Source organism: Gossypium hirsutum, chromosome A05 (genome assembly GCF_007990345.1).
Source record: "Gossypium hirsutum isolate 1008001.06 chromosome A05, Gossypium_hirsutum_v2.1, whole genome shotgun sequence".
Lineage (NCBI taxonomy): Eukaryota > Viridiplantae > Streptophyta > Magnoliopsida > Malvales > Malvaceae > Gossypium > Gossypium hirsutum.
In genome coordinates this window covers 19,854,788-19,879,877 of record NC_053428.1, presented here as the reverse complement: position 1 = coordinate 19,879,877, position 25,090 = coordinate 19,854,788, and the positions used below count along the sequence as shown (strand labels likewise).

At 33.8% G+C, this 25,090-nt stretch overlaps 3 protein-coding genes and 1 long non-coding RNA gene across 5 annotated transcripts; 3 read left to right on the top strand and 1 right to left on the bottom strand.

Moving 5' to 3' along the window:
- Nucleotides 1-3,389: 3,389 nt before the first annotated feature.
- LOC121229454 (B3 domain-containing protein REM16) lies at nucleotides 3,390-5,901 on the top strand. 2 transcript variants are annotated; one of them, XM_041113865.1, is made up of 4 exons: nucleotides 3,390-3,947; nucleotides 4,210-4,762; nucleotides 5,065-5,213; nucleotides 5,319-5,901. In XM_041113865.1, exons 1-4 carry the CDS (start codon nucleotides 3,837-3,839, stop codon nucleotides 5,622-5,624), a joined length of 1,119 nt encoding a protein of 372 aa, XP_040969799.1. In that variant the 5' UTR covers nucleotides 3,390-3,836; the 3' UTR covers nucleotides 5,625-5,901. The 2 variants fall into 2 exon arrangements, with proteins under 2 accessions (XP_040969799.1, XP_040969798.1); XM_041113864.1 differs by having other exon boundaries at nucleotides 5,038-5,213.
- A 637-nt stretch (nucleotides 5,902-6,538) lies between these two features.
- On the bottom strand, nucleotides 6,539-9,340 carry LOC107887025 (transmembrane protein 147). Its single transcript, XM_016811160.2, has 7 exons — nucleotides 9,088-9,340; nucleotides 8,567-8,636; nucleotides 8,391-8,450; nucleotides 7,979-8,093; nucleotides 7,423-7,538; nucleotides 7,097-7,221; nucleotides 6,539-6,978 (listed from the first exon to the last, which is right to left on the bottom strand). Exons 1-7 carry the CDS (start codon nucleotides 9,162-9,164, stop codon nucleotides 6,855-6,857), a joined length of 687 nt encoding a protein of 228 aa, XP_016666649.1. The 5' UTR covers nucleotides 9,165-9,340; the 3' UTR covers nucleotides 6,539-6,854.
- Nucleotides 9,341-12,441: 3,101 nt separating this feature from the next.
- On the top strand, nucleotides 12,442-13,295 carry LOC107936800 (uncharacterized). Its single transcript, XR_001694497.2, has 2 exons — nucleotides 12,442-12,615; nucleotides 12,983-13,295. It is a non-coding gene; the product is annotated as an uncharacterized lncRNA (long non-coding RNA).
- A 7,797-nt stretch (nucleotides 13,296-21,092) lies between these two features.
- LOC107887026 (probable transcription factor KAN4) lies at nucleotides 21,093-24,561 on the top strand. Its single transcript, XM_016811161.2, has 6 exons — nucleotides 21,093-22,158; nucleotides 22,318-22,394; nucleotides 22,660-22,696; nucleotides 22,946-23,096; nucleotides 24,031-24,118; nucleotides 24,222-24,561. Exons 1-6 carry the CDS (start codon nucleotides 21,690-21,692, stop codon nucleotides 24,393-24,395), a joined length of 996 nt encoding a protein of 331 aa, XP_016666650.1. The 5' UTR covers nucleotides 21,093-21,689; the 3' UTR covers nucleotides 24,396-24,561.
- Nucleotides 24,562-25,090: the final 529 nt, after the last annotated feature.

The following is a 25,090-nucleotide window of genomic DNA, read 5'->3' as shown; positions in this document are numbered from 1 at the left end:
CTGGTAAATCCCGGTGTTCTTGATTTGGATGACATGGCAGAGGTAGAAAGGGCAAAAGAAGAACTCCCAAAGTAGCTGGAAGACCGATACAAATGACTGGAGGAGAAGTTCAAGGCGCTGGAAAGCGTTGATTATCAGTGTGGTATGGATGTTAAGGAGTTAAGTCTGGTTCCGAATCTAATGTTCCCTCCGAAGTTCAAAATGCCAGAGTTTGAAAAATACAATAGAACCAGCTGCCTTTAGGCCCACATCACGATGTTTTGTCGGAGGATGACTAGTCATGTCAATAATGATCAGTTGTTAGTTCACTGTTTCTAGGATAGTTTGAATGGGGCTCCGGTCAAATGGTACAATTAGCTGAATCGCACCCAAGTCAAATCATGGAGGGACTTAGCACAGGCCTTCGTGAAGCAGTATGGCCATGTGACGGACATAGCATCTGACAAGATCACTTTACAGAGTATGGAAAAAAAACCAAATGAGAGTTTCCGGCAATACGCCCAAAGGTGGAGGGAAGTTGCTATACAAGTTCAGCCACCTCTACTAGAAAAAGAGACTACCATGCTTTTCATCAATACTTTGAAAGCCCCGTTCATCAACCATATGTTGGGAAACACTACTCTGAGCTTTTCAGATATAGTAATGTCCGTGAGATGATTGAAAATGCGGTAAAGTGTGGGAAGATAAATGCGGGAGAAAGCCCTAAAAGGTCAACCCCGATAAACAAGAAAAATGAAGTGAACATCATGAGCATGCCTTCCAAATTGGTCAACGTAGACCAGCCGAGAGCTGTAACCACTAGCTATCAAGACTTTTCAAGGCAGGAATCCAACTCGAGGCCAAATACAGAAAGGTTCAGATTTACACCCATCCCGATGTCATATAAGGAGTTGTATCAAAATCTTTTTGATGTGCATGGGGTGTCTCCGTTCTACTCAGAACCCGTGCAACCTCCGTTCTCAAAATGGTATAATGAGAATGCTCAATGCGAGTATCACGAGGGAATAATGGGACACTCAATCCAAAACTGCACTACATTTAAAAAGTCAGTCGAAAGGTTCATTGAAATGGGAATTGTAAAGTTCGATGATTCCCCAGAACCTAATCGCTCTGACAATGAAGTGAATGCGATATCTGAAAGTGGGGACAAAAGAGTTGCGGGACAAAAGAGTTGCGATGACTTGAACAAGTCAAAAGCCTGGAAGGAATATTAGGGAATCTGAATGACATATCCGAAGAGGGAGCCAGGGAATAAAAGTTTCCAAACCCTTGCATACTTGGGAATGTTTTGAACAATGAGACTGTGGAAGAGATTCCTGTATTTATAGAGCTAATTTAAAGTAATATTCAAAACACGTCTGTTGCTTAAAGCCTAGAAGCAATAAGAATCCTTTTGTGAAATAGGCTCGTGTCCAGAATCTTTATTTTAATAAAATGCATCTTTTTAAGTAAATATTCTTTTGTTTTTTTCCATTTCATGCTGTACAAATAATTATTCTTAGATTCTTTTGTTCATTGGACTTTCTTTCAAATATTATTTTATTCTTCATTCATGATCATATCATAACAATAATCATCATTGGAATCATTTATTATTTGGAATCTGCCTTCATACCTGCAACAGGTCCCCATATATCAATGACGTGAGTGAAGCTGTCATTGACTCAGAGTCTCCTTTTGAGTGAGATATGTGTTTAAGGGGATCTCAGGATTTTGAAGATGACAAATATTGTAACTTATCTCCTGATTTGTTAAGAATGGTAGAGCAAGATGAAAAACAGATCCTACTCTACAAAAAGTCAGTGGATAGTGAGCCTAGAAAAAGAGAAAGAGGCAAAGATCGGAGCCAGCATCACCGCAAAGACAAAGCGAGACGTCATTGAGTTATTTCAAGAATTCAAAGATGTTTTCGCATGATCGTATCAAGATATGCCCGGCTACTAAGACTTGTGGATGCTAAAAAAGGTCCATACGATGTTAGAAGGACACATGCTAATGTTTTACGTTAGCCAGGCTAATCATGAGGTTTGGGTACTGCTGATCCACCATAGAAGGGAATTGTATCAGTTATGTCGTAAATGTCAAATAGAGGAAGACAAGATTCATGTGCCTCCTTCATTCCTTCATAGACTTTCTCTATGTGGGGCATGGATATTATTATTAGGCCAATCTCGTCAAAAGTTTCTAGCAGACATCGTCATCTTTGTGGTCATCGATTACTTCACTAAATGGGTGAAAGTCGCTTCATATGCCAATGTTATAAAGTCAACAGTCATCAAATTCCATAAAAAAAAAGATCATGAACCGACAATGAATGCCGGAAAGGATCATATCTAACAATGCATAACATCATAATATCAGAAGTTCGCAGTCTGTTCAAGACCAGACACCATATCACCCTAAAATGAATGGTGCAGCAGAGACAGCAAAAAAAAAGTTCGTAGTAAAAATGTCATTTAGCTGGCCATAGTTAGGAAACCCTGACATGTTGCCATTTGCTTTTACTATTATGTTACCAAAAAGAATCTACTACTCAATCGTGCATGTATGTATATTGGGATGAGATGAGAAATTTATTTTAGGGACCAACTATTATTTTTTAATGGGTTAAAGTATAATTTTATTATGTCAAATTCTTTAAGGGGTTAAATTAAAAATTTATAATTTTAAGGGACTAAAGTATAAATTAACAAAAGTGTGCTTCAGCATGTTATCATCTAGCGGCAACGACAGGATGTGCATCGTGGAAAAGTGAAGAAGACATTTATTTCATTTTTCTACAAAATTTTAAATAATTTACTAATATATATAAAACAAAAATGATATCATGATAGTAAAGTTTCACAATTCACATGCAATACAAAACAAGCTAAATCATTATCATCAATTATCAATACCCGTTTTCATTCATCAAATACTTTAGTTCATACCATATAAATTTAATTGGGTTTCTAAAATAAATACAATAATTTTTTACACTTAAGCCTATAATTTTTTAAAACATTTTATCAAATTAAAAGAAAATTTAATACACAATTTTAAAAATAGAAGTATTTAAATAAAAATTTACATATTAATATCTTAATAAAACTATCATGAGCAACCATAGATATAACTTTCCCTAGGTTTTAGATTGTATTTTATAAATATATTTTTTGAGAATTTAGTTTGTTTAAGTTTAATTTTTATTTTTGTTTATTTTTAAGTAGATAAAATAAAATACAATTCGACTCTTAATATAACGGTTTTTATAATATTTTAATAAAGTAAGGATGAAATTTTAAGAAATAAAAAATGGTTTCACCCTTAATTTAATTAGTAGCATTGTTTAAAAAAAATGAGTTGAGGAAAGTTTATTAAAGAAAAAATGGGGTGAACAGGGATAGCAGAGACAAAACATAATGCAAGCGGGATGCAGCCCATTAGCCCACTCCCCCAACTGTAAATCGTAGATTTCAGTATCCGCACCTACTTTGGCTGGGGAAGTCTGATGACACCCCCCTCCCCTCCCCTCCCCTCAACCGAAACCTATAAGGCTCGTCCTTTTAGACGTCTCTTCTCTACACTTTTAACCTTTCAACTACTCCCTTTGGTCTTCAGCCTCAGCTCATCCATCTCTAAAATCCTCTCCATCTAAACCCAAACGATTGTCTCCTGATCATTAGATTCCTGACTCATTTTGCCTTCCCATTTTACATCCTTTGGATTCTTCGTTGTTTCTGTGCAGAAACAATGAATTGAAACGCAAAGCATTTATTCCATAAATACAACCCCCCTACTCCCCCCCCCCAAAAAAAAAAACCGGTCTTTGGGTGTGGATCTGTGTGGTTAAGCAAATGGGAGATTCTTGTAAGGATTGTAGAAGCAGGGAAGAGGAAATCTTTTGGACCCATTTTCAGTGCATTCATTTCTCTCAATTTCTCCGTGGTGATTTTCTTCATCAGCTTGTGAGTTCCATTGCTTTGTCTTTTTTATTGTTGTATTGTGGCTTAGTGAAGTAGAAACCCAAAGAAATCAAGGAGGTTGCAGTACCCTAGTTCATTCATGTCTTTTAACACATTTTATATTTTGGTCTAAAAGAGATGTGTGGAGGGGTGTTGGGCAGGTATTAGCAGTCAATTGTACCTTTCTTTGGTTTGTTCTTCGCTAGAAAATTCTGGAATTGTTGCCTTGTTTACCTTTGATAGTGAACCTCAACTTGTATTGCAGGAAATACCAGAAAAATTCGCTAAGAATATTAGGAAAAAGCTTCCTGAAACCGTCACTGTTAAAGGTCCTAGCGGTATCATATGGGATCTAGGACTGACTGCAGATGGTGATACCTTGTTCTTCAACGATGGATGGAGAAATTTTGTACTAGACCATTCTTTGGAAGAGAATGACTTGTTGATCTTCAAGTACAATGGGTTGTCCCATTTTGATGTTCTTATGTTTGAGGGCCAGAGCTTGTGTGAGAAGGGATCTTCTTATTTTGTGAGGAAGTGTGTGCATCCGGAATCGGAGAATGGATACCAAAATAAACGAAAGATTGATGAGAACCCTGATGAAATTGTGCACAACTCTTCACGGTGTGGTCTAGAAAGCAGTCCCGAGAAATCTACTAACAATGAAATTGGCACAGCGCCATCAAGGGGACCTATCAACACTGCACCTACTAATAAGAAGACGCGGTATGCAGGTTCTTCTACTAAATCGATCTATGCTAGGCACCTTGGACGCAAAGAACGTTGTACTTTTCCTGGAGAAGTGAAGTTCGAAACTGGTAGGGTAGAAGCACTTCTAGAAACTTTTTCTATACATAAGACTTGCTTTCCACGGTAAATTTAACTTAAGTTTCCCGACACTGAAAATATTATGGTCTTTGCAAAGAATTTTGGAACTTCTTGGTAATTTATTGGATGTTCATTTGTTGCGTCTTATTGTTAGACTCTGGATAGGAATGTGCATTTTAATGACCAAAATGAAAAGCAGTAGTATTGCCTTTGGTAGAAAGCTAAATTGGGTGACGTTGTTACTGTGTCTTAAACCCTGATTCAGAGTTTGATGGTGCAATAATGGATGAAGGTGACTTTAGCCCTCCCCCTACATGTGATAACGGGCCTTTGACTCAATTCGAGAAAGCAAATGCTGTTGCAAAGGCACAGGAAGCATTAACCAGAGATGGTTTTATGGTGGTTATGAAGCCTACACATGTATGGAGACGGTTTTACATGGTAAATTTCATCCCTGAACTTGATAGAGAAAAATACCCCTTTGCTGCATTAAAATTAGATGATGGTGTTAAACCTCCACCTTGTTTATTGTCTGGGTACATGCAGGCAATCCCTGTTGCCTGGACGGCTAAACATCACTTAAAAGAAAACACAGATATCATTCTACGCATTAACAAGCGTACATGGAGGACCAGATATAATTATCACAAAAATCGTGATTGTGGAGGGCTTTCTGGTGGTTGGAAGTGTTTTGTGAATGACAATAATTTAATAGAACATGATGTGTGTGTATTTGAGCCTTCCAATATAGGAGGAAAATCTATCATCCTGGATGTTATCATCATTCGGGTTATGGACTCAGCAGTTCAAGCACCGGTTCCTCTGACCATAACACACCCTGCCTCTTGCTAAATCGCAGCAGGTACCTCTCAGAATCTGCCAGAAATGAAATAGCAGTTTAGTGATGGCATCATCTCTAGGTACGTCCAGCTATGGATGTTTGATATGTTGTGAAGTTGTAGTTTAGAATGTTGGTTAATCTGTGTTGCTACTACAGCCTGATGGAAATCTGGTTGTAATTTTATGTATGTTTTAGATGATTATTGTTCTGCCATTGATCTCTTTTTCCATCTCTGTGAGGTTTGTTGCTAGAGTGGTTTCATTATCAATCATATTGCTGTTTAGCTCACCTCTTTATCTAATCTCTAGTGAGGCCTAACTCTTGACATGCGTATTTACTTGCATTTCATTAATGATATAATAGTAAGATTGTAGCAGCTACGTTTCATGTGAAGGTAAGATTGCAGCAGCCTTGTTTGCTTGGTATGGGTATTAATATTGTAATGTCTTCTTTTTTTTTTTTTACACTAATCATTTGTTTGGTTGTGAAATTCAACTCAATACCTACATTTAATTTTTATGTTTCCCACTCCATTTTGGCTCAAAAAATAAACACTACTGTCGTCTTTTTCCTCCATTTATTCTAATATAATTTTTTATTGATATATATATTTTCAAAGTTGTATAATTTAGAAATTTATGCAGATCTCTTTTTTAAAAAAGAATGATCGCAACTTTCAATTTTTTAAATATATTATTCCTATAAAATTATGTACCGAAATTTGTTTATGCTTTATTTTAAAAAATATTTTCATAAAAAAAATGGCCATATTTAAGAAAAAAGGGTCCTGAAAATCAACTTTTATAAAATATCTTTACTTATGGAGATACAGAATTATAACAACTATTTTTGTACAACAAATTTATTTATCAAACATTGAATTATTTAAGAATTGATATGATGATAACTATTTTAGCATTGCTAATTGAATTAAACTTTTCCTTGTGTTATTAAACTAACCAATCAAATCAACCAAACGAGGCGCAAGTATCATTTCTCTACTTCTATAGAGATACACAATTTGAGTTTTGTGCCTTTGGTAAAGATCTAACAATCTAACGATCATGTTAAATGGTTCCAACTTGCAACGATGACCGAACTTTTAAACTACAAAGCTAGAAGGTAACCGGAATTTCTTAGGAGACAACAGAGCAGCCTGAGGGAAAAAAGAGGAACTGACAGGCAATGAGCATCGCATCGCTTCAAACATCAGATGACATAGAAGGAATCAACTTTGTTCCTCATACGTAAGGCCTTTGGCATGCAGAAAACAATTGCCAACTAATGAAAGCCATCACCAAAGATGTGAATAACTCAAAGCCTACCACCTTTGGAAAGTGCCATCCCAATCCTCGCCTTAGGTAGCTATAAAAGGAAAATTATTTTCACTTGAGAATTTAATGCAAAGTCCATTCATATAATCTAAGGATGTCCATGGGAGGGGTTAAATTAAGGGTAGATGTTGTGACAAGTTAAAACAGACCTTGTAATGGATGGCATGGTTGCAACAATTCCAGCGCATGCATATATTATGGGAATCAAAGTCTTGGGCTTGTTCTTTCTGAGCCAAATCAAAGATCCCAATGCTGCAAGAGATATACTCAACACCTGAAATGAGAAATGGATAAAGATGTCCATAACGAGAGCTACAAGTGGTGATTTCGGAATTGATTAAAGAAACCAAATTCTAATATCTATCACTATTCTAATTTAGGAAAGACAGTTGCGAATAAACCTACTGTGCAGAATGAAGAATGCCTAAAAAAGTTCCAAAAAGCAATGTTCGAACCATTAAAGAAATAAACATACCAAATTTGCATTTGCTTCTAGGCCTTGCAGAATGTAATCCCAAGTGAATTCTAGTCCCCTTGCTCCCACCCAAAGTGGTGCCAATCTATGTAGCACAGAATCAGCAAAAGCCCATCCTATCAACGGGGAAAGAAAAGAAGAACCCAGCAAAATGTTCTGAATGAAACTCATCTCCACATTTTCAAATATATAATTTCATCTATCATTACAGATTTCAAATTTTGATCCTCGACAATTAACTAACCCTTGCATAATTGGCAAAACTAGCATTAAACATTCACGAATATCGAGCGATTTCAATCATCTTGGATAGCCTGAACATTTTTTTCATCCCATAATATTTATTTTGTTTGTTATAAATATCACAGCTTGCTTCTAGTAATTCAACTCACCAATAATTTAGATGATCAGAGGAATGGTGACAGACTTAAGGGTCAAAAACCACAAATGCAAAACTATGCTTCTTTTTTCTAATTTTTATTTGCAAGGGGGAGAGATATCAGGAAGGGAACCACTGAATTTCAACCTAAAGGACTTGAGTCATAATCACACTCACCAAGTCCAACAGCTTGAAATTTATGATTTTGAGAGATGTTCCTGTGAGTCAACTGTGTTAAGGCAAAATAAAGTCCAGCAACATCTATAAAACCAATCAGTGCTTTCAAAAGTTCCTGAAATGTATAACCAACAAATTTCTCCATAAGTTTGAAATATATAGATTATTTATAATGACTCATGCGGTATAACAACCGATATCTCTAACGCACCCATATGCAAATGCAGCCAAGAAAGAAGTAAAAGTTCTCACATTATTTTCTAGCTAATAACATCATCTTCGAACTAACCACAACAGTAAATAAAATCAAACTGCCACAAAACACAATAAAAACTTGAAATCATGTATAACTAGAGCAATTTTTACATTCCTCCATGTAATTCCCATTTCTGAAACTAGAAAATGGAAATACCTGGTATGGATCAAAGCCATCATTTTCAGACACCTGCAAAAATGTTGCAAGGCAAACGAGCTGCCACCATAAAGAAACAAAACAAATTAACCATCAAAAACACTAGGTATAAACACGAATAAGATTGAAATCTAGCACAGAGTTCAGCGACAAAGATATTTACAAGCTGGACAGACCTTCACCAAAGCTGTTCCAAGATAAACAAGAGCGGCTTTTACAGAGGTACCAAGAGTATCATACTCTGATCTGCATCAACATGATTCACTATTAAGTCAACTGATATATATATATACATAATACTATAATTTAGTAGATAAATAACAATTTCGTTCAACAAATTTAACTAACCAAATTCTCAAAAAATCAACTACATAACAGTATAAATTTTCTACTAAATCTAATTAGTTCCAAACTAAAGCCGTCGAACATTTTAATCATACTCTTTTTAACCTTTTTTCAGTACTAATTTTGCTCATTTTTTCTTATTGCAGGGAGATTTTTATTCCCTAAAAAACCAGAATCATTTCCCTCGATAAAATATTTTCCTAGTTTGAACAAACAGATCGAAGTTTAAATTCTCTAATTAGAGCTCACTTTCGTGGAGAATTAATAAATTAAAGACATCATTAAAAGAAATAAATCACAGATTACCCGAAAACCAGATAAAGAATCGAGTAAAAAGGGAGGCGGAACATACAAGGGAGTGGCGGAGTAGTAGACGGCGTGAGGACCGAAGGCGAGTATTGCACAGTTGAAGAAGTGAAACATCGTCATGTTTTTTCCTGTGATTTTTTGCGAGTCTCAATCTGATCGCAAACCGGTGATGCTTCGTTTGTCTCCTCAACAAATTTCGATTGAGGAACCTGTTAAAAGGGACGCTAAAGAACCCGTTACACTACGAGCCTGGAATACGCCTTGAAGCCTCTATTTGGGCTTTTGGGCTAGACAGCAATGATAAAAGATGGATATTTAAATTTAAGTAATAAAATTGCTTCATTAAAAATATTAACATGTTTTAAATGGTAAAACGTGTCATTCTTTTTCTCTGTTTTGGTACCTGTGATAATTGAGGGGTAAAAGATTAAGCTATGCCATACAATTTTATGTATTGTATTATTTAGTATTTACTGTGTAAATGTTGATTTGAGATGAACCAAAATTGATAAGAAAACCAAAAAGAGACAATTCAAATCTATGCATCATTTTTATTTTATATAAAAATATAATATCTATTATCTTATTAAAATAAATACGTTATGATAATTAAACAACTTTCGGAAATTAAATAGTACTAGTTGATGAGAGTTATTTCGGAAACAAAAACGTAAAGTCGATTTTTTTTTTGTTATTCTCTCAATTCGAATAAAATGCAATTGGATCTAATATGTATAAGCTGTTGATCAGAATCTATATGGATAGAATTTATTGTGGGATCTTGAAAAAAAAAGTAAGTTCTGCTAGGCCTTTATCTTCTTTTTTTTTTTGGTTCATTAGGGTTTTTATTAGTTGGAACTTCTAGTTATCTTGATAGGAATTTGATATTTTTATTCCCGTCTCAGCAAATAGTTTTTCTTTCCATAAAGAATCGTGATGTCTTTCTATGGGATCGCAGGCCTCTTTATTAGTTCCTATTTGTGGTGCACGATTTTTTTAAATGTAGGCAGTGGTTGTGATCGATTCGACAGAAAGGAGGGAATAGTATGTGTCGTAACTATTTTTTTTGAAAAAATAGGTCGGCTTGTTTTGAAAATGAAAACAAAAAACGGGAGTCGCCACCAATCCTTTTTGATGAGGTGTAATCGGGTCACCTTATAAAAGTGGTTGTTTTTAATAAATGGTTTGATTTATTTAAACAACGATTTTGGTCCACGCAAATCAAGAAAATAGGTTCGGGAGTCGGTTACGCACGAGGAAGGATTAGCACCCTCGATACGCCCAAAATTGGTACCTAGTTGATTAATTAGTGTCTTAGTGTCGAAGATTTGAAAACTTGAAAGAATTTAAAATACGATCCCTCTTTGTATTAATGCTGATATAAAAATGATCGAATAAATTAAAACGGATGTTAAAGACCCTCTCATCTCGAAAATGTCACGTCCAGTAAGTTAGGACACGGCATCTCAAACTTTGAGAATGAACTTGCCTTTATTTAAAATTCATGTATTTTAACCCTTTTAAAAAAGGATGTCCGGTTATTTAGGGTAAACAAGAAAAGTCGAAACCCAGTAAGTTAGGGCAAGTTTTCTCGAATTTCCAAATACCGAACATTACCTTTGTTTACAAAAGATCTTATCTCGAGGTAATAAGATGTCATATCCGGTAAGTTGGGGAACGACACCTCGAATCTCAAAGAGTAAGCATTTTATTCAAAACTCTTATTGCGGTTTAAAAGAATGTTTCGTTATTTAGGTTAAATGAGAAAAAGTCGAAACCCAGTAAGTTAGGGAATGATTTTCTCGAATTTCCAAACACGGAACATTGCCTTTATAAAAGAATTAATCTTGGATTGGGTAAAAGTTAGTATGTCATAAGTTCGTAATAAAATGAGATAATAAAGAACGCATAAATGAATACGAATTTCGGTATTAACAAACACAGCAGGAGGAACATAGAGATGAATATGAATAATAATGATGATAAGAACAAAAATAAAATAAATGAATAAAAAGGAAATAATGAATAAACTAAGAAATATTTAGAATTAAGAAGAATTATTAGTAGATAAATAAACATTACGTAAAACCATAAAAAAAAGATAGTACAGTAATGATAATAATGATAATAATAATAATAATATTAATAGTAATAATATAAGTAATAAATATTTTAAAGTTTGGAATGACGTGCAAAAGTATGTATATATGTAAATAAAGAATATATAATTTGAATGAGGAGTAAAAGTAAATCAGTGCATTTAGAGAGGAATAGGTAAAATAATATAATAATAATATAATAGTAATAATAACAATGGTAGTAATAATAATAAATAGTAATAGAGGTAGGATACTTTAAAATATAATAATAATAAAAATATAGGTAGATAAATTAGATAAAATAAATATAGATGAAAGTCTACTAATCGTAATAATACCATAGTGATAATGATAATAAAAAATTTAGTAATAATAATAACATATTAAATAGTAAAAAATAATAACAGTGATTTAAAATAATAATAATAATAATAATAATAATAATAATAGAAATAGTGAATATAAATAATAGTGGTAAAAAATAATAATAATAGTAATAACAATAATGATGATGAATATAAATGATAATAATAATAATAATAATAATAGATAATATTAAATTTACCACAAAGTAATAAATAAGTAAATGAATAAATTATAATGATAACCATAATAAAAGAACATAAAATATATGTAAGTAAAAGTATAACAATAATAGAGGATAAAACAAAATGAACGAATATAAAAATGCATGTAAGTTAAAAAATATAAAATGAATGTATAATAAAAAAAATATAAATAAAACATAAATACCAATAAACGGTTTAATCAAAACTTGAAAACAAATGAATAAATTAATTAAATAATACATGAAACAATAAAAAAAAATGAAATCAAATAGACTAGGGGTTGAATTGGAATTAGAAGGAAAATTTTGAGTTAAAAGTATAATAGAATAAAAGCGAAAAGGACGAAATTGAAGTTTAATTGAAAATTTTGGGACAAATCGAGATGGGACGAAAATATAGGGACTAAATGCAACACGCGCGAAAGGATAGGGGCCATATGGGGAAATATTCCAGTACCCAAAACGACACCGTTCAGATGTTTATCTGTTAAAAGGTTCAAGGGTTCAATTGAAACAAAGTGAATAGATTGTGGCGAAATTGGAAAACAGGAAAAGGACCACATTAAAATAGCCTCAAAAGCGGAAGGACCAAGGGCGCAAATAGACCCTTGGTCCAAAAACGCGCGGATCCCCTAGCGGGTCGGGTCGCCTGTGCGGGTTGAGGGCCAAACGGCGCCGTTTTGTGATCTCGAAAGTCCCATTAAAACTACGTCGTTTTATCCTTATATATAAACTAATTTTAACAAAAAAAGGGTCATTTCTACTGAAAATTAAAAAAAAAACTCAAGAAGTCCCTTCCTCTTTTTCTCTGCTGGGGCACCTGCGCCGCTCATGGGTCCAGTCATCGGAACGACGCCGTCCACCGCGCCGGCCATCGTACACGGTGGCCGGAAACCGAAAAAGGGTAAGATTTTCATATATTTTTTTTTTGTCTATAAATATGTACGTATATGCTGTTTTTAAAATATAAAATAGAGAAAGATATGTATAAATAGGTCCAAAAAAAGGAAAAATAAAAAGAAAATAGATAAACCTTTGATTTGAAATATTTGAACTTCCTTCTGTGTTTTTTTTTTTGCTATGATTTTATGCTTATGTTTAAATCTGTTTCTTGTTGATAAAAGACTGCCTAATATTTTGTATTAGCCGAGAAAAGAAATTGCCGAATCCTTTTCTGATTTAGGCTTGGTTTTTTAAAGCCAAGTTACATGCTTTCCCTCTTCTCTCTCCTTTATTTTATATTATCTGTCCCTTCTTCACTTACTTTGCAGGTGCAAGTGGGCGGTGGTGATGCGACCGTGGTGGTGGAGCAGGTGGTGGCAGAGGGTAGTTGGCCCTAGGGCGGTGGCTAGCTAGTTTTTAAGGTTTTTCACTTTTCTTTTTTTTTGTTTTTTTAAAAAATGTATTGGGCTAGGGTTGGTGATTTAATTTTGGGCTTGTTGAGATAAGTTTGAGATTGGGCTAATGTAATGGGGTTAGGTTGGTCTTTTAGTTGGTCTATTGGGCTTAGTCAAATTTGGGCCTATACAATATGTATTTTTCGTTGGGGTTTTCTTAGAAAAAATCGTCTTATGTTTCTACAAATTTTTTTTATGAAAGATATTCAATCCATCATAATAGAAGTTAAATAGGGTATTTATACTCTTCGTGTCCTTTATATAAACATTTAAATATAATTCTTATTTCAATTATCCACGTAGTTATATATTAAATTTTTTAAAAAAATATTGAATTTATGGAGTTTTTATAAATGAAATAATATAGAGAGATAAGTTAAAGAGGTTAGAATTTCCAAAAGACTTGACCTAGCACACTCCATTTAGAAATTGTATAGAATGTCTCAAATTGTTGAACCATCTTTTTAATTATCGTTTCATGAAGTTACCAAATCAACTTATTTGCAATACACTATTCTAATATCAACTTATTCAGTCTTGATATCATTTTACAAAGGAATATGGTATGGAAAATGTTCATAAATAGTTTTTCTTTTTCAACGGAATTCAGGACCAACTCTGAAACGCATCATGGGGGGTTGTTTTTATTCCTTCCTGAAAGTGAAATGTAGAGAATTTTAATTACTTGATGTTGACATTCTCACTTTAATTTTCTCACATGCTATTAATGACTACTTTGACATTTTACTAAGGGGAAAAAGAGCATACTTTCTGACCATATTACAAACGGAAGGAAATTTGAAGAGAGAAAAACATCAAGCTTTTGTTTTTTTGGACCAAAATAAGAAATTTAAAATAAAATGTGGTCCAAAAAGGACAGTGTCACGAGAATGTTGACAAGGTACCTGCCGGTAACACTATAACAAAAAACAAATTTATTACTTCCTTCAAATTGGCCTCAGCAGATAATTAAATTAAATAAATGCTATGACAAATATATTGGTTTGTGCATGAGGTCATCAAGATGCAATACAATCTAACTTCCATTTTTCACTACGTTTGATTTTAGCCTTCACAATACCCTTTTCTTAAGACAATTAAGTTTTCACTAAACAAATGAAACCCAAAAACAGAATGTTTCCATTTAAGTTAGATGGGTCGAATTTTCAATTGGCCACTGTTAAATCCCAACAAAGTACTGATATCGGGCACATGAGCTCCCTGAAACGTGGGTCATCTGATGTACAAAACAACAATCCTTCTTCAAGTTTCTTTGCTTTTTATTCTATTAATATAGCTGTCTGTTAAAATTGAAAACTTAATTTGCATGTTTGAATTCAATATTATAAAAAATTGCAAATACTCGACATGTTCTATACGAAACTTTTAACCCTATTATATACCACCGCCTGCCATACCTAATTTACAGTATCTCTTCGCTTTCTGGATTTTTTTTTTAAAGAATGCTTTTTAACAATGTGACCATTTACATTTGCTGCATGCATGCATCCTTCCTTTTTGTTTGATTAATTGCTCAGCTACATCAGGTTTTTTTTTCTGTTCATGGTATATTCTGAGTCGTTACCATCTTCTTCTATTTATTTTTTTGTTATTTTAATAAAAAAATAAACCACATAGTTGGTGTTTCAATTTTTGAAAGTTTTCATTTTGAGCATAAAAAAAAGAGAGTGTAAATTGACACTGCCATTAATAGCTTTTTTCATTTTAGTGATCCAATTTTAATAAGTTTTCATTTTGGTCGCCTCATTAATTCTATATACTCAATTTATTCACCTAACATTAATAAGTTTTCATTTTAGTCACTCATTTACTTTTTAGAAATGCTATGATAAATTTAGTTCTCAATGCTTACGTTCTTTTATCAATTTATCAATTATTTATTTTTTAGCTAAATTTGACCATTAATCTTTTCAAAAGAATCAAATTATTTTTTTAACGAAAACATTGGCTAAAACATTAATTTTTTTAGTGATGTTGGCGTGGTAACCCGGGTGATAGTTCATGTGCATTTTATTCTAACATTATACTATTTATCTTATGTGCCAAATAAGAAATAATTTTAAAGATATAAAAATATTCAAAATTTTGAAAATGAAATTATTGCTAGGCAGGTGGTCGTGCATGTTTAAATATTTAATATTTTAGTCAATATTTCTTTTAAAAAGTAATAATTTGATTCTTTTTGAAAGTTTGATAGTCAAATTTGACCAATTTTAAAATGTTAAATGTCAAATTTAAATTTAAAGAATAAAAACTAAATTAATAAAATATATAAATATTAAGGGCTAAATTTATCATATATCTAAAATAATTATAAAAATGTTATTCAAAATTATATGATGTTTAGTTTTTCAAGAAAAAAAAATCAAAAGGTTTAAAACGAAACATACATCATTTTACAAATAATAATAGTAGTAGTAATAATAAAATAAGTGAAAAACTTTGATTGGCTCAACAAACATTCTGGTCCAACTATTCAACATTCATTGTGGCAGAGAGAAGGGGGATAGCATAGGTTTCTAGTTTGGCCAAATGGCCAGGAATCTTGAATCCATCCATCGGCTTCAGCTCACACTACTTCACCCGATGAAGTCCCTCTTATGACACAGATTGAGACACCCACATAAATGACCAGAATAGAATGGTCTTCAATGCTTTTTTATTTATTTATTTATAAATTTTGGCCATTGCTTCATTTTCACATTCATGACTTTCTATTTAGTACATAGCGTCGACTGTCCTAAGACCATAAAATTAATTACTGCAACCAATTCTAATTCATCTGATGTTTCAACAGACGAAAGCATGCAGTAAGCATTGAGAAAAATGATCATCAAATTAATTTTGGTTTCTTCTGTTATCATATAGTCAGTAGTTTATTTCGCTATCTTGATGTTATCGAGAATGGCCAAGCTGACCTGTGGGTATAGTTGACGAAACCAATCAGTGAGGGCTCTAGTGTAGGATAGTAACACCAAGATCAGAATCCAAATCTATGTACAATAGATATGGTGTAAGAAAATGATAAGATTTCAAGTCTCAAGGTCGGAAATCGTTTTCAAGTCTTATTTTATTAGTTTGAGCTGGTTTCAACAGCGGCTAAAATTAATAAATTAATGATTTGTGTTAGGGTTGCGTAGGGTCTGACTTCATTCGCCTTAGTAAATGGAGGTGTATAATAGTATTTATTTGACTTTATCAATACTTTGTTCTCTTCTCTAAACTCTTTTTTCTTTTGCTTTGGAACCCTCTCTTTTTCCCTTTACACACACACAAAAAAAAAAAACAGTTTGCCTACCCATCCTCCTCTCTTTTTTATTTCTTACACTATCATTCATCAATTGTTGAACTTTTTAATTATTAGTTTTGGCTAACTCTTTTTCTTTTCACAGCTTTTGTATTAAGTAAAACCCTTATTTTATTTATTTATAATACCAATCCCACTTATTCTAAATATATATGGAGGGTAATTAATTGATGTTTAAAATATTAAAAATTAAAATTATTGTGTCTATTGATGTTACAAAATTTATTAATACACCAAATAATAATTCATGTATGTAATTAGTGGTGGAACTAGGGGACTGATAGGGCCTGCTCCCTCTAAAATAGAAAATTTTTATTTAAACCTTTTATTATTTATAAAATTTTAAATTAGTAATGTTAAAATTACATTTTATCTCCTCAAAATGTTAAAAATTTAATTTAATTTTTTAATAATTATAAAAATATAAACTATTAAAATGATAAAATTATATTTTATTATCGTAAAAATATACAGTTTAATTCCATACTCTTAAAATTTTTTAACTTCCCCACCACATGTAATATATATGAAATGAGGCTTATACTCTAGTTGTTAGTAAATTAATGTGTTATGGCATGTGATTAAGATGTTAAATAAATAAAGAGTTACAGTAGTGTTTCATTATTCATTTGTACATGCAAGGGCATCAAATGCGATACAAATTAAGGCAGAAGAAAATTCTACAGAAAGCAACGGAAGGGACGTGGGTTTGGGAGCCAGGCAGCGGCAGCAACGGGGCGTTTCTATATTCTGCTTTATATATATATATATTCTGCTTGTATATGTGATGTAATGTCGTGGTGCACGTCAGCCTAAACGGCGTTGATTTCGGTGATTCCTTCCTTTCTCTTTTGTCTCTTTTATCTATTCTCTCCCCCAACAATTACTCTATAAAGAGTGGGAGAAGGTGATATTTATATAAATATATGTTCATATTTCAAAGCAACACATGCATACCCTCTTAACCTAATCTCACGAATCACCATGAAGAAGCTAATATTCTTCCAATTGGAAATAGACATCTTTTTTAATCTTCAAGACACTGTAGTTAGTATCAAAAGAATGAAACCAAAAAGGAGCTCTGTTTTTCCATGAGTTGCAGATATTTTTTGGTCTTTCGTGTTGGACTCTTCTCTTCACTTTTAATTATTGGGTTGATTAGGATGGCACGTGATTTACAAATTGGTGAGGGATGACCATCCATGGATATCTGGCATCTCGGGACATGGTTAGGTACATGCTATGAACAAGCTATGGTTAGCCCGTTTAAATTTTGTTTCTATCAATAGTAGACAGGCAATTACCTGCAGCAAATAATTTTGGTAATTAATATGTCGACTGTTTCTTTCTTGATTCGCACTGCATCCATCGTTTCTTCATATAAACATCATCGTTATAATTAAAATATATTTATACATTATAAAATCAAAGCTACGTACCACAATGAAAATAAAATCACAGCTACCATTTGAAGAAGGTGCTGAAAACTACCCATATATATATCAATTAAGCAAATAAATAAATCGGTGAGATCAATTTAAATGGTACTGAATCTGTGACGATGCCAGAACTATTTGTCAAACAGCAAAACCTAAAACTCTTGATTATGATAATGGGGGTTGTCGTTCTGGGAAAATGATATATTTTCAAAAAATATATATAGTTTGAAAGATTTGATGAATACAATAAAAAAAAAGAAGGAAGAAATAAAGAAAGGAGAGTTGGAATTAATTGTTGTTATAAGACAAACACATGGAATATGGAATAAAACCCAAAGCATTTGACACCATTGCAAGTGAGGCATAGAGAGACATGTTGACCGGATATTCATATTACCCTCACTGTTAGCCTATAATAATTTAATGAGTTAAAGCCTTAAACACACATACATTGAGAAAGAGAGAATAAAGTAAGGAGAAGAAAGCAACAAAAAATTTCCATTTCCCGGAGAATCTAGAGCGCATCAGGCGCTGACCATGGGCTTCGAAAACAATTAACAAATCATTAAAGCATTTAAACATATCTAATCTTTTGTTGTTTCCTTTCTAGTTATCTTGTTTGATCGACCTCCTAAGCAACTGGGATTAAAGAAAGGCCATGGGAGGTCCACAATTTCAGAATAAATTAAAGGGACAATTCAGCAAATAAAACGGGGATTTGAAGAAAGAATAAAACAAGAGCTTTTGAGTTAAAGACCTAGACAAGACAAGTTTACACTCACGTGATAAGAAACCATGTTGACGCCGAGGAATAATGGAATATCATCTTTCTTTTTTTCTTTTTTTAATTACTATTACCTAATTCTTACTTTATTTCTATATATTTTTAAACTTTTACAAGTGGAATTAAGTAATTGTACTATTCACTAAGTCAGTTGATTTCTCGAATACGTTCATTCAATTGGGTAAAGATTAAAAAAAAATTAACAAAATGAATCATATTATTATGTATTTTTTTATATTTACGTAAAATCAATAAAAGTCCAGGTCATATTATTTAAACTTAAATATTATGATATTATCATTTTAACTAAAGATGTATTTAATATTTACATAAAAATTTTCATCCATGTCATAAACTAGGTTTTTAAAGAATATTTAAAAAATAAAATCATATGATATTCTTCTAAATACCCATATAATTTTTTTTTATAAAAACAAAATTGAAACGATTGGGTTAGTGGGTTGGCACGCGCGGGTGGATTCGGAAGTAGACAGCAAGGTTCTTTTTATGTTAAAAAGAGGAATATTTAGAGGCGGAGAGGGAATATTGGGCACTAAGGAAAGGTTACATATTAGACAAATACTACTCGTTGAATTGAACGTTTTGAGTTTGGGCATCGTCCTTTGGATTTCTACTTGCTTTTCCTCTCACGTTTTTTTCACGCGCCCTGACCTTGGCATCACAGTATATCTATCAAGAAATTTTGATTTGTACGGTGAAATTGAAGTTTTCCAACAACAAATAGTCCCCCAAAGAGAAAGCTTGTTACGGACTATTGTGCTAGGAGTTAAAACTATATATGGCATACTATACAGCATTTAAGGTACACAATTGTCAATTTATGTACAAGTTTCTTGTTTCTTTCGTGTTTTTGTTTTTATCCTTCATTATTTTCCTCGAGACCTTCTCAAAATCAATATATTTTTACTTTTTCCTCGCTTATTGTTGCACCTATTCTATAGTATCCCCCATTTTACCCTTTATAGCACCGTTCATGCTTTTATTCACTCCTACATTATGTCGAGTCAAAGAAAAATTTGCGCTAATATATTTTTTTAATAGAACAGTAACATTAAAAAGGATTTTTATCCTATCCATAATGAATGGAGTCAAAAAAATTTCGTAAAATTTTCTTTTAAATGATCTAAAATTCTTTTTATAAAAAATTATAATACTAATAACACTTTTACGATAGACATATATAGAGATTTTGATGGGTCATAAATTAATATTGAAGTAAAAGACAAAACAATATAAACAAAAATAAGTTTATTATTGGTCCGGGTAAAAAGGATATTAAGTTATTATTTTACTAATACATTAAAAAAACCCAAAGAAAATAAAGAATAGACTGGGCGCGTGAGTGCACAAGTTAAATGAAAAAAAAATAGGGAGGGGGCCAAGGGAAGTGTTGCATGTGGGTCTGCGACCCTCGTGTCGCCGGACGCCCCAACCAATCTGACACTGCTACCCCCCCTCTCTTTAATTACACCATGCTAGCCTAGCTTCCTCCATATTCCTTCTCTCCTTATTACTCCTCCCCTTCACTTCATTCCCCACGCATATATTTCCTTATTGGCAACTTCTTCCCACGTGTACAGCTCGATCCATGCCTATTTCGCTATTTCATGTTTGCCCAGCAGCACCACATCGCTCACAAAGTGATCCAACTTTCCCCTTTTTCTCGAAGTTCCAATTCCTTGTAAAGCCCTCATCAATTTCACTAATTACTGTCAGTTTAATCAAGAATTAAGAGCTGGGGTTGAACTTAAACCTCCCCGACCCTCCCACTAATTTGCACTCGCTGTTTCTTGGTTTTTCTATTTTAAAGCATAAAACCCACTGCGAATCAGGATATGTTTAAGCATGAAATGGAAGGGTAAGTATCTTGTGGTATATTTAGCATGGAACTAAAACTGTGCTTAATCATCAGCATCGCAAAACAGCTAAAGCACAACATCATGTGTTATTAGGCAGTAAGCTTTTAAAGAGAGGAACAAAAAACAAAGCGACATTTAATCGGGCTTATGCCTCGTCTGCATGTAAAAGAGGTAGTAATAAATTAAAGCAGATGAATATTTTGAGCTAAGGGGATAAGATATTTTTGGCCCTGCCTGCTTTGCCAGTCAATCCTGGTTCAACAAAATTAATACCCAGAATATTCTAATTTTAGGAAAAGTTAGGATATTACTAAATTAGTAGAAAGATAAAAATTATGTGCTATACACTCAAATTTCCATTCCAAATAATTAAAATATTAAAATTGAAAATGTGATAAATATATAAAATAATTTTCCTTTTAATAAATATATTTTATGAAATCTTATGCCCTAATTTTAATTAAATTTTAGGTTTTTACTCTAATATTATAAAAATTAAATTATAGTTCTAACTCTAATAAAGATATTGTGATGCTTCAATATGGAATATTATTAACCTTTTATTGTTTTCTCGAATTCCAACCATTCCCTCCATAGACCACCATAGCTGGCTTGCTGGCACTGTTTTTTTTTTTCCATTCCCCATTATAAAGGATAAAGGAAAAAAGGCCCCTTCCTTTTACTCTCTTTCTGTGTGCAAGGGAAGAAAGCTCTCTGATCCTTCTCTGCATCCTTTTCACTAACTTTTCCTTCAAACCATCATCCCCAAAACAACTCTGGTTACTTACTTTCTCTTCTCCTGCAATTCATTCTTTTTTTGTTTAATCTGACTGGTTATAGTCTCTGCAATTTTTTTTTCTTCTATCAAACCTAGAGGGATCCAACTGAAAAAGCCTATGTTTCACGTCCACGCAACTTAATCATGAGGCACTCATGATATAATCACAACGCTTTCCCTTTCCTTTTCGGCTCTTTTTCGTTTGTTTAGCTTCGAAGTTCTAAACCCACTTTTTCCTGTCGGTTTTCTTTTTCTTGTTTTGGCAGTGTGTTTTCTCTTCATTCATTCTCTCTATTTTAATCTCTTGTCTCTGTTAACGTACCCCCTGCAGGGGCTTTTGACTAAGATCTTCACACCTTTTCTTCTTCCTTTATGTTCTTAAGCTCAAATACTATAATGAGAACCGCACCTTTCCCCGATCTATCCTTGCAGATTAGCCCACCCTCCGTTTCAGATTGTAAGGCTAAGGAAATGGCCTACGATGTGTTGTCAGGAAAATCGATCTATAGTGATCGGAGCTCCACGACTGATTCTGGCAGTAGCGGAAGCGATTTGAGCCATGAAAATGGATATAGTAATCCAGGCCTTGGGGAACCCGCGTTGAGCTTAGGGTTTGAAATGGCTGATTTGGGTCCTCCCCATTTACAGCAACCCAGAAACCCTCATCATCTTCTTCAGCAGCATCACTATCAGCCTCAAATCTATGGTCGTGATTTCAAGAGAAGTGCGAGAACGATGAATGGAGGAGTGAAAAGAAGCATCAGAGCTCCCAGAATGAGATGGACTACAACACTCCATGCCCACTTTGTTCATGCAGTCCAGCTTCTTGGTGGCCATGAAAGTAATATACTTCACGACCTAAAATATCTTTCCATCTACAATATATTTACTTTATGTTTTTAGCTTTTCTCCTCTTGGTGCAAAAATACCGAAAATGGAAATCTTTATTGGAAAAAAAGAATAATAAGGTTTGAATTTTTTGTATTGGCAACTGTCACAGGAGCAACACCAAAATCTGTCTTAGAGTTGATGAATGTCAAGGATCTAACCCTAGCTCATGTGAAGAGTCACTTGCAGGTGGGGTTACTGTGAGCAATCTTCATTTCTTTGAAACTTATGTAGTAAATATGATAATTCTTATTATTTTAATGATTTCCCATAGTTATTTCTGGCATCTCTATCATGTTCTATTTTTGTATTTCTATATGATTCAACTGTAGTGGGTGTGGACTGGAGAGACAAGGGGTAAGGACAAAAGGGCATCTAGATGGTGTGGTAATCTTAGCAATGTGGACTTCTTTTTTCTCATTTTTTTCTCTATGGGTGTTCTGTGTTCATGCAGATGTATAGAACAGTGAAGAGCACTGACAAAGGATCAGGTAATTGGATTTTCCCTCCAAGGAGCATTTTTATATCTCTTCTATTATTAGCTTCTCTTTGTTTGAGACCTAATTTTGTGACCAAGTATGACAGAAAGTTCTATCATTTGGTCCACTATTCCCCCCAACTAAACCAGAACCCTTTGGAATTATTAGACTGACTTCGAGTCTAAAAAATCTAAATATGAATTATTTGGTGGGTGTCTGATAAAGCATGAGCAGTGCCTCACCTTTTCGTGGGTGTTTCAGGTCAAGGGCAGACAGACATGAGTTTGAACCAAAGGGTAGGGATTGTTGATTTGGATGGAAGACTGTCTTCCCCAAAAGCTGATCCTAACGCTTCTTATTCTCTCAAAATATCAACACCCTCACCACAAACGATACCACGAAGGACCCAAAGGTGATCCCCATATCTGCAGCATCTCATCTCTCTCTCTCTCTCTTTTATCAGAAGCTGGATCATGATCTTCTCTTTTTTCGCAAAGTTTAAGATAGCTTATAAGCCTGATTTAAATGGATGCATTAACTCAAAGCAGTCGTATATGCACTAAGGGTGACTTTAGATGGGTGGTGCGTTTACTTGTGGTTAGTGTAAAAACAACAGTGGCGGTGAGATTAGATACTGTAGCAATACTGTAGCGTGAAATAAAAAGTAAGATAAACGCACCGCACCGTACCACACCGCACCGCCGCCCCAAACCCACCCTAATATTATACATACATTCTTGGCTATGGAGTATGATCTGTTTTGGTCCAACTTGTTGTTCGTCACTGCTTATGGGGGTAGATGATGTACATAGATTTTGATGAAGATCGCCTAGGGTTTTTAGGCAAGCTAAGCTATTTCGTGTTCCGTTCCATGAAAACAAGTTCCATCCATTTACTCCCGTTAGATTTCGAATTAATTCCTCGATCTTCTAAAGGCCTAAACTCCATGACCTTTCTACTTATTTATTAATTTAGTAAATAAATTAATTAGACCTTGCTGTTTGCTGCCTCGTTATGTTGACTTCCCCGAACAATAGCTCAGTATTGTATTTCCTATATATGTTGAAAAAGAGTTGCATGCTTTCCCCATTTTCTATTTAATAGAATCGGCTTTATGATTGTATCTATAATCTTGATAATAAATGTCAAACAAACTTAAGAGTAAAAAGTACCATAGTTCATCATAGACATATCAGGTAATTTATAATCAGCTCCCAGTCATATCTCTGGAGAACCCTCTTTCTGTACTTGAATTAAATCACCATAAACAGTTAGAAGTGGACTGCAAATAAGATCCCATTTCTTACTTTTGTTTTTCGTTGTTGGTGTTTCTTGCTTGTTTGTAGCGGTTCATGGCCATCCTCAATGGAGACAAATAATTTTAGCGTATCAAACCGTGGAAATGGCTTGAATTTTAAGCCAAATGATGCTAAGGTATGATTGTATGTCTAAAAACAAAACCGAAAACGTTGAAAGTTCAATTTTCTATCATTGTGTTAATTATCAATCGTATGATTAACTTTTGGTTTTGGCATAGGTGGATGGAGACAAGGCAGTGCTTCATATGTCGGATAGAATGAAGGAAAGGTTAGATTCGAGCTCCATGTCACCTTCAGACATGTTCCTTAACCTAGAAATCACCCTTGGAAGGCCAACCTTGCAGATGGATTATGCTGAATCTTCAAACGAGTTAACCCTTCTCAAGTGTTAGAGACTCCATAAAAGCAGCTAATATAATGTTTTTTTTTTTCTGTGAATTTGGGTGGAATGCATGTTTAACTTGCATGAACTATCTTGTTCCATGTTCTTCAAATTTGTCATGAAAGAAAATCACAAAAAGGAAAAGAAACTATCTGTAGCGTTGTGAATGTCTTCAATCACTTTGTTCCATCTAATGTTGATGGCTTTTTTTTTTGGGGGGGGGGAGAAAACTAAATTCTAGCCATGATCTTGATATTAATGGGCCATGGTCTATGGTGGTGATGCTAGGGTTGTGCAGGGCAGAATTCCAGGAGGGTCCCCGACAATGAACAAGTGGGTCAAGCACCAGTGCGAAATTAATATATCTGAGACAGTTAATGTCAATCAGTTTCGCATTCGGTGCCCTCTGCGAACATTGAGCTGGGTATGGCCCTGCATGCCTCCATGACCTTTGATATGATTGTAGCCAAGATTTGAATGCTAATGTCGCACACAGGGAGCTGACAGGCTCTCGCCTTGGAAGTTTGAACGTACGATGTGATAAGAGATGGGTCCAATCCTTGCATGTCTACTGATATACAATAATAATGACCCTATGTATTAATTAACTAGTAAGTACTCCAAAGTGATGATCATCTTCTGAGGACCCCCATTTTTCAGTGTGGTCATCGAATCATGATTGTTCTTCCTCCTCCTTCAAAGTTA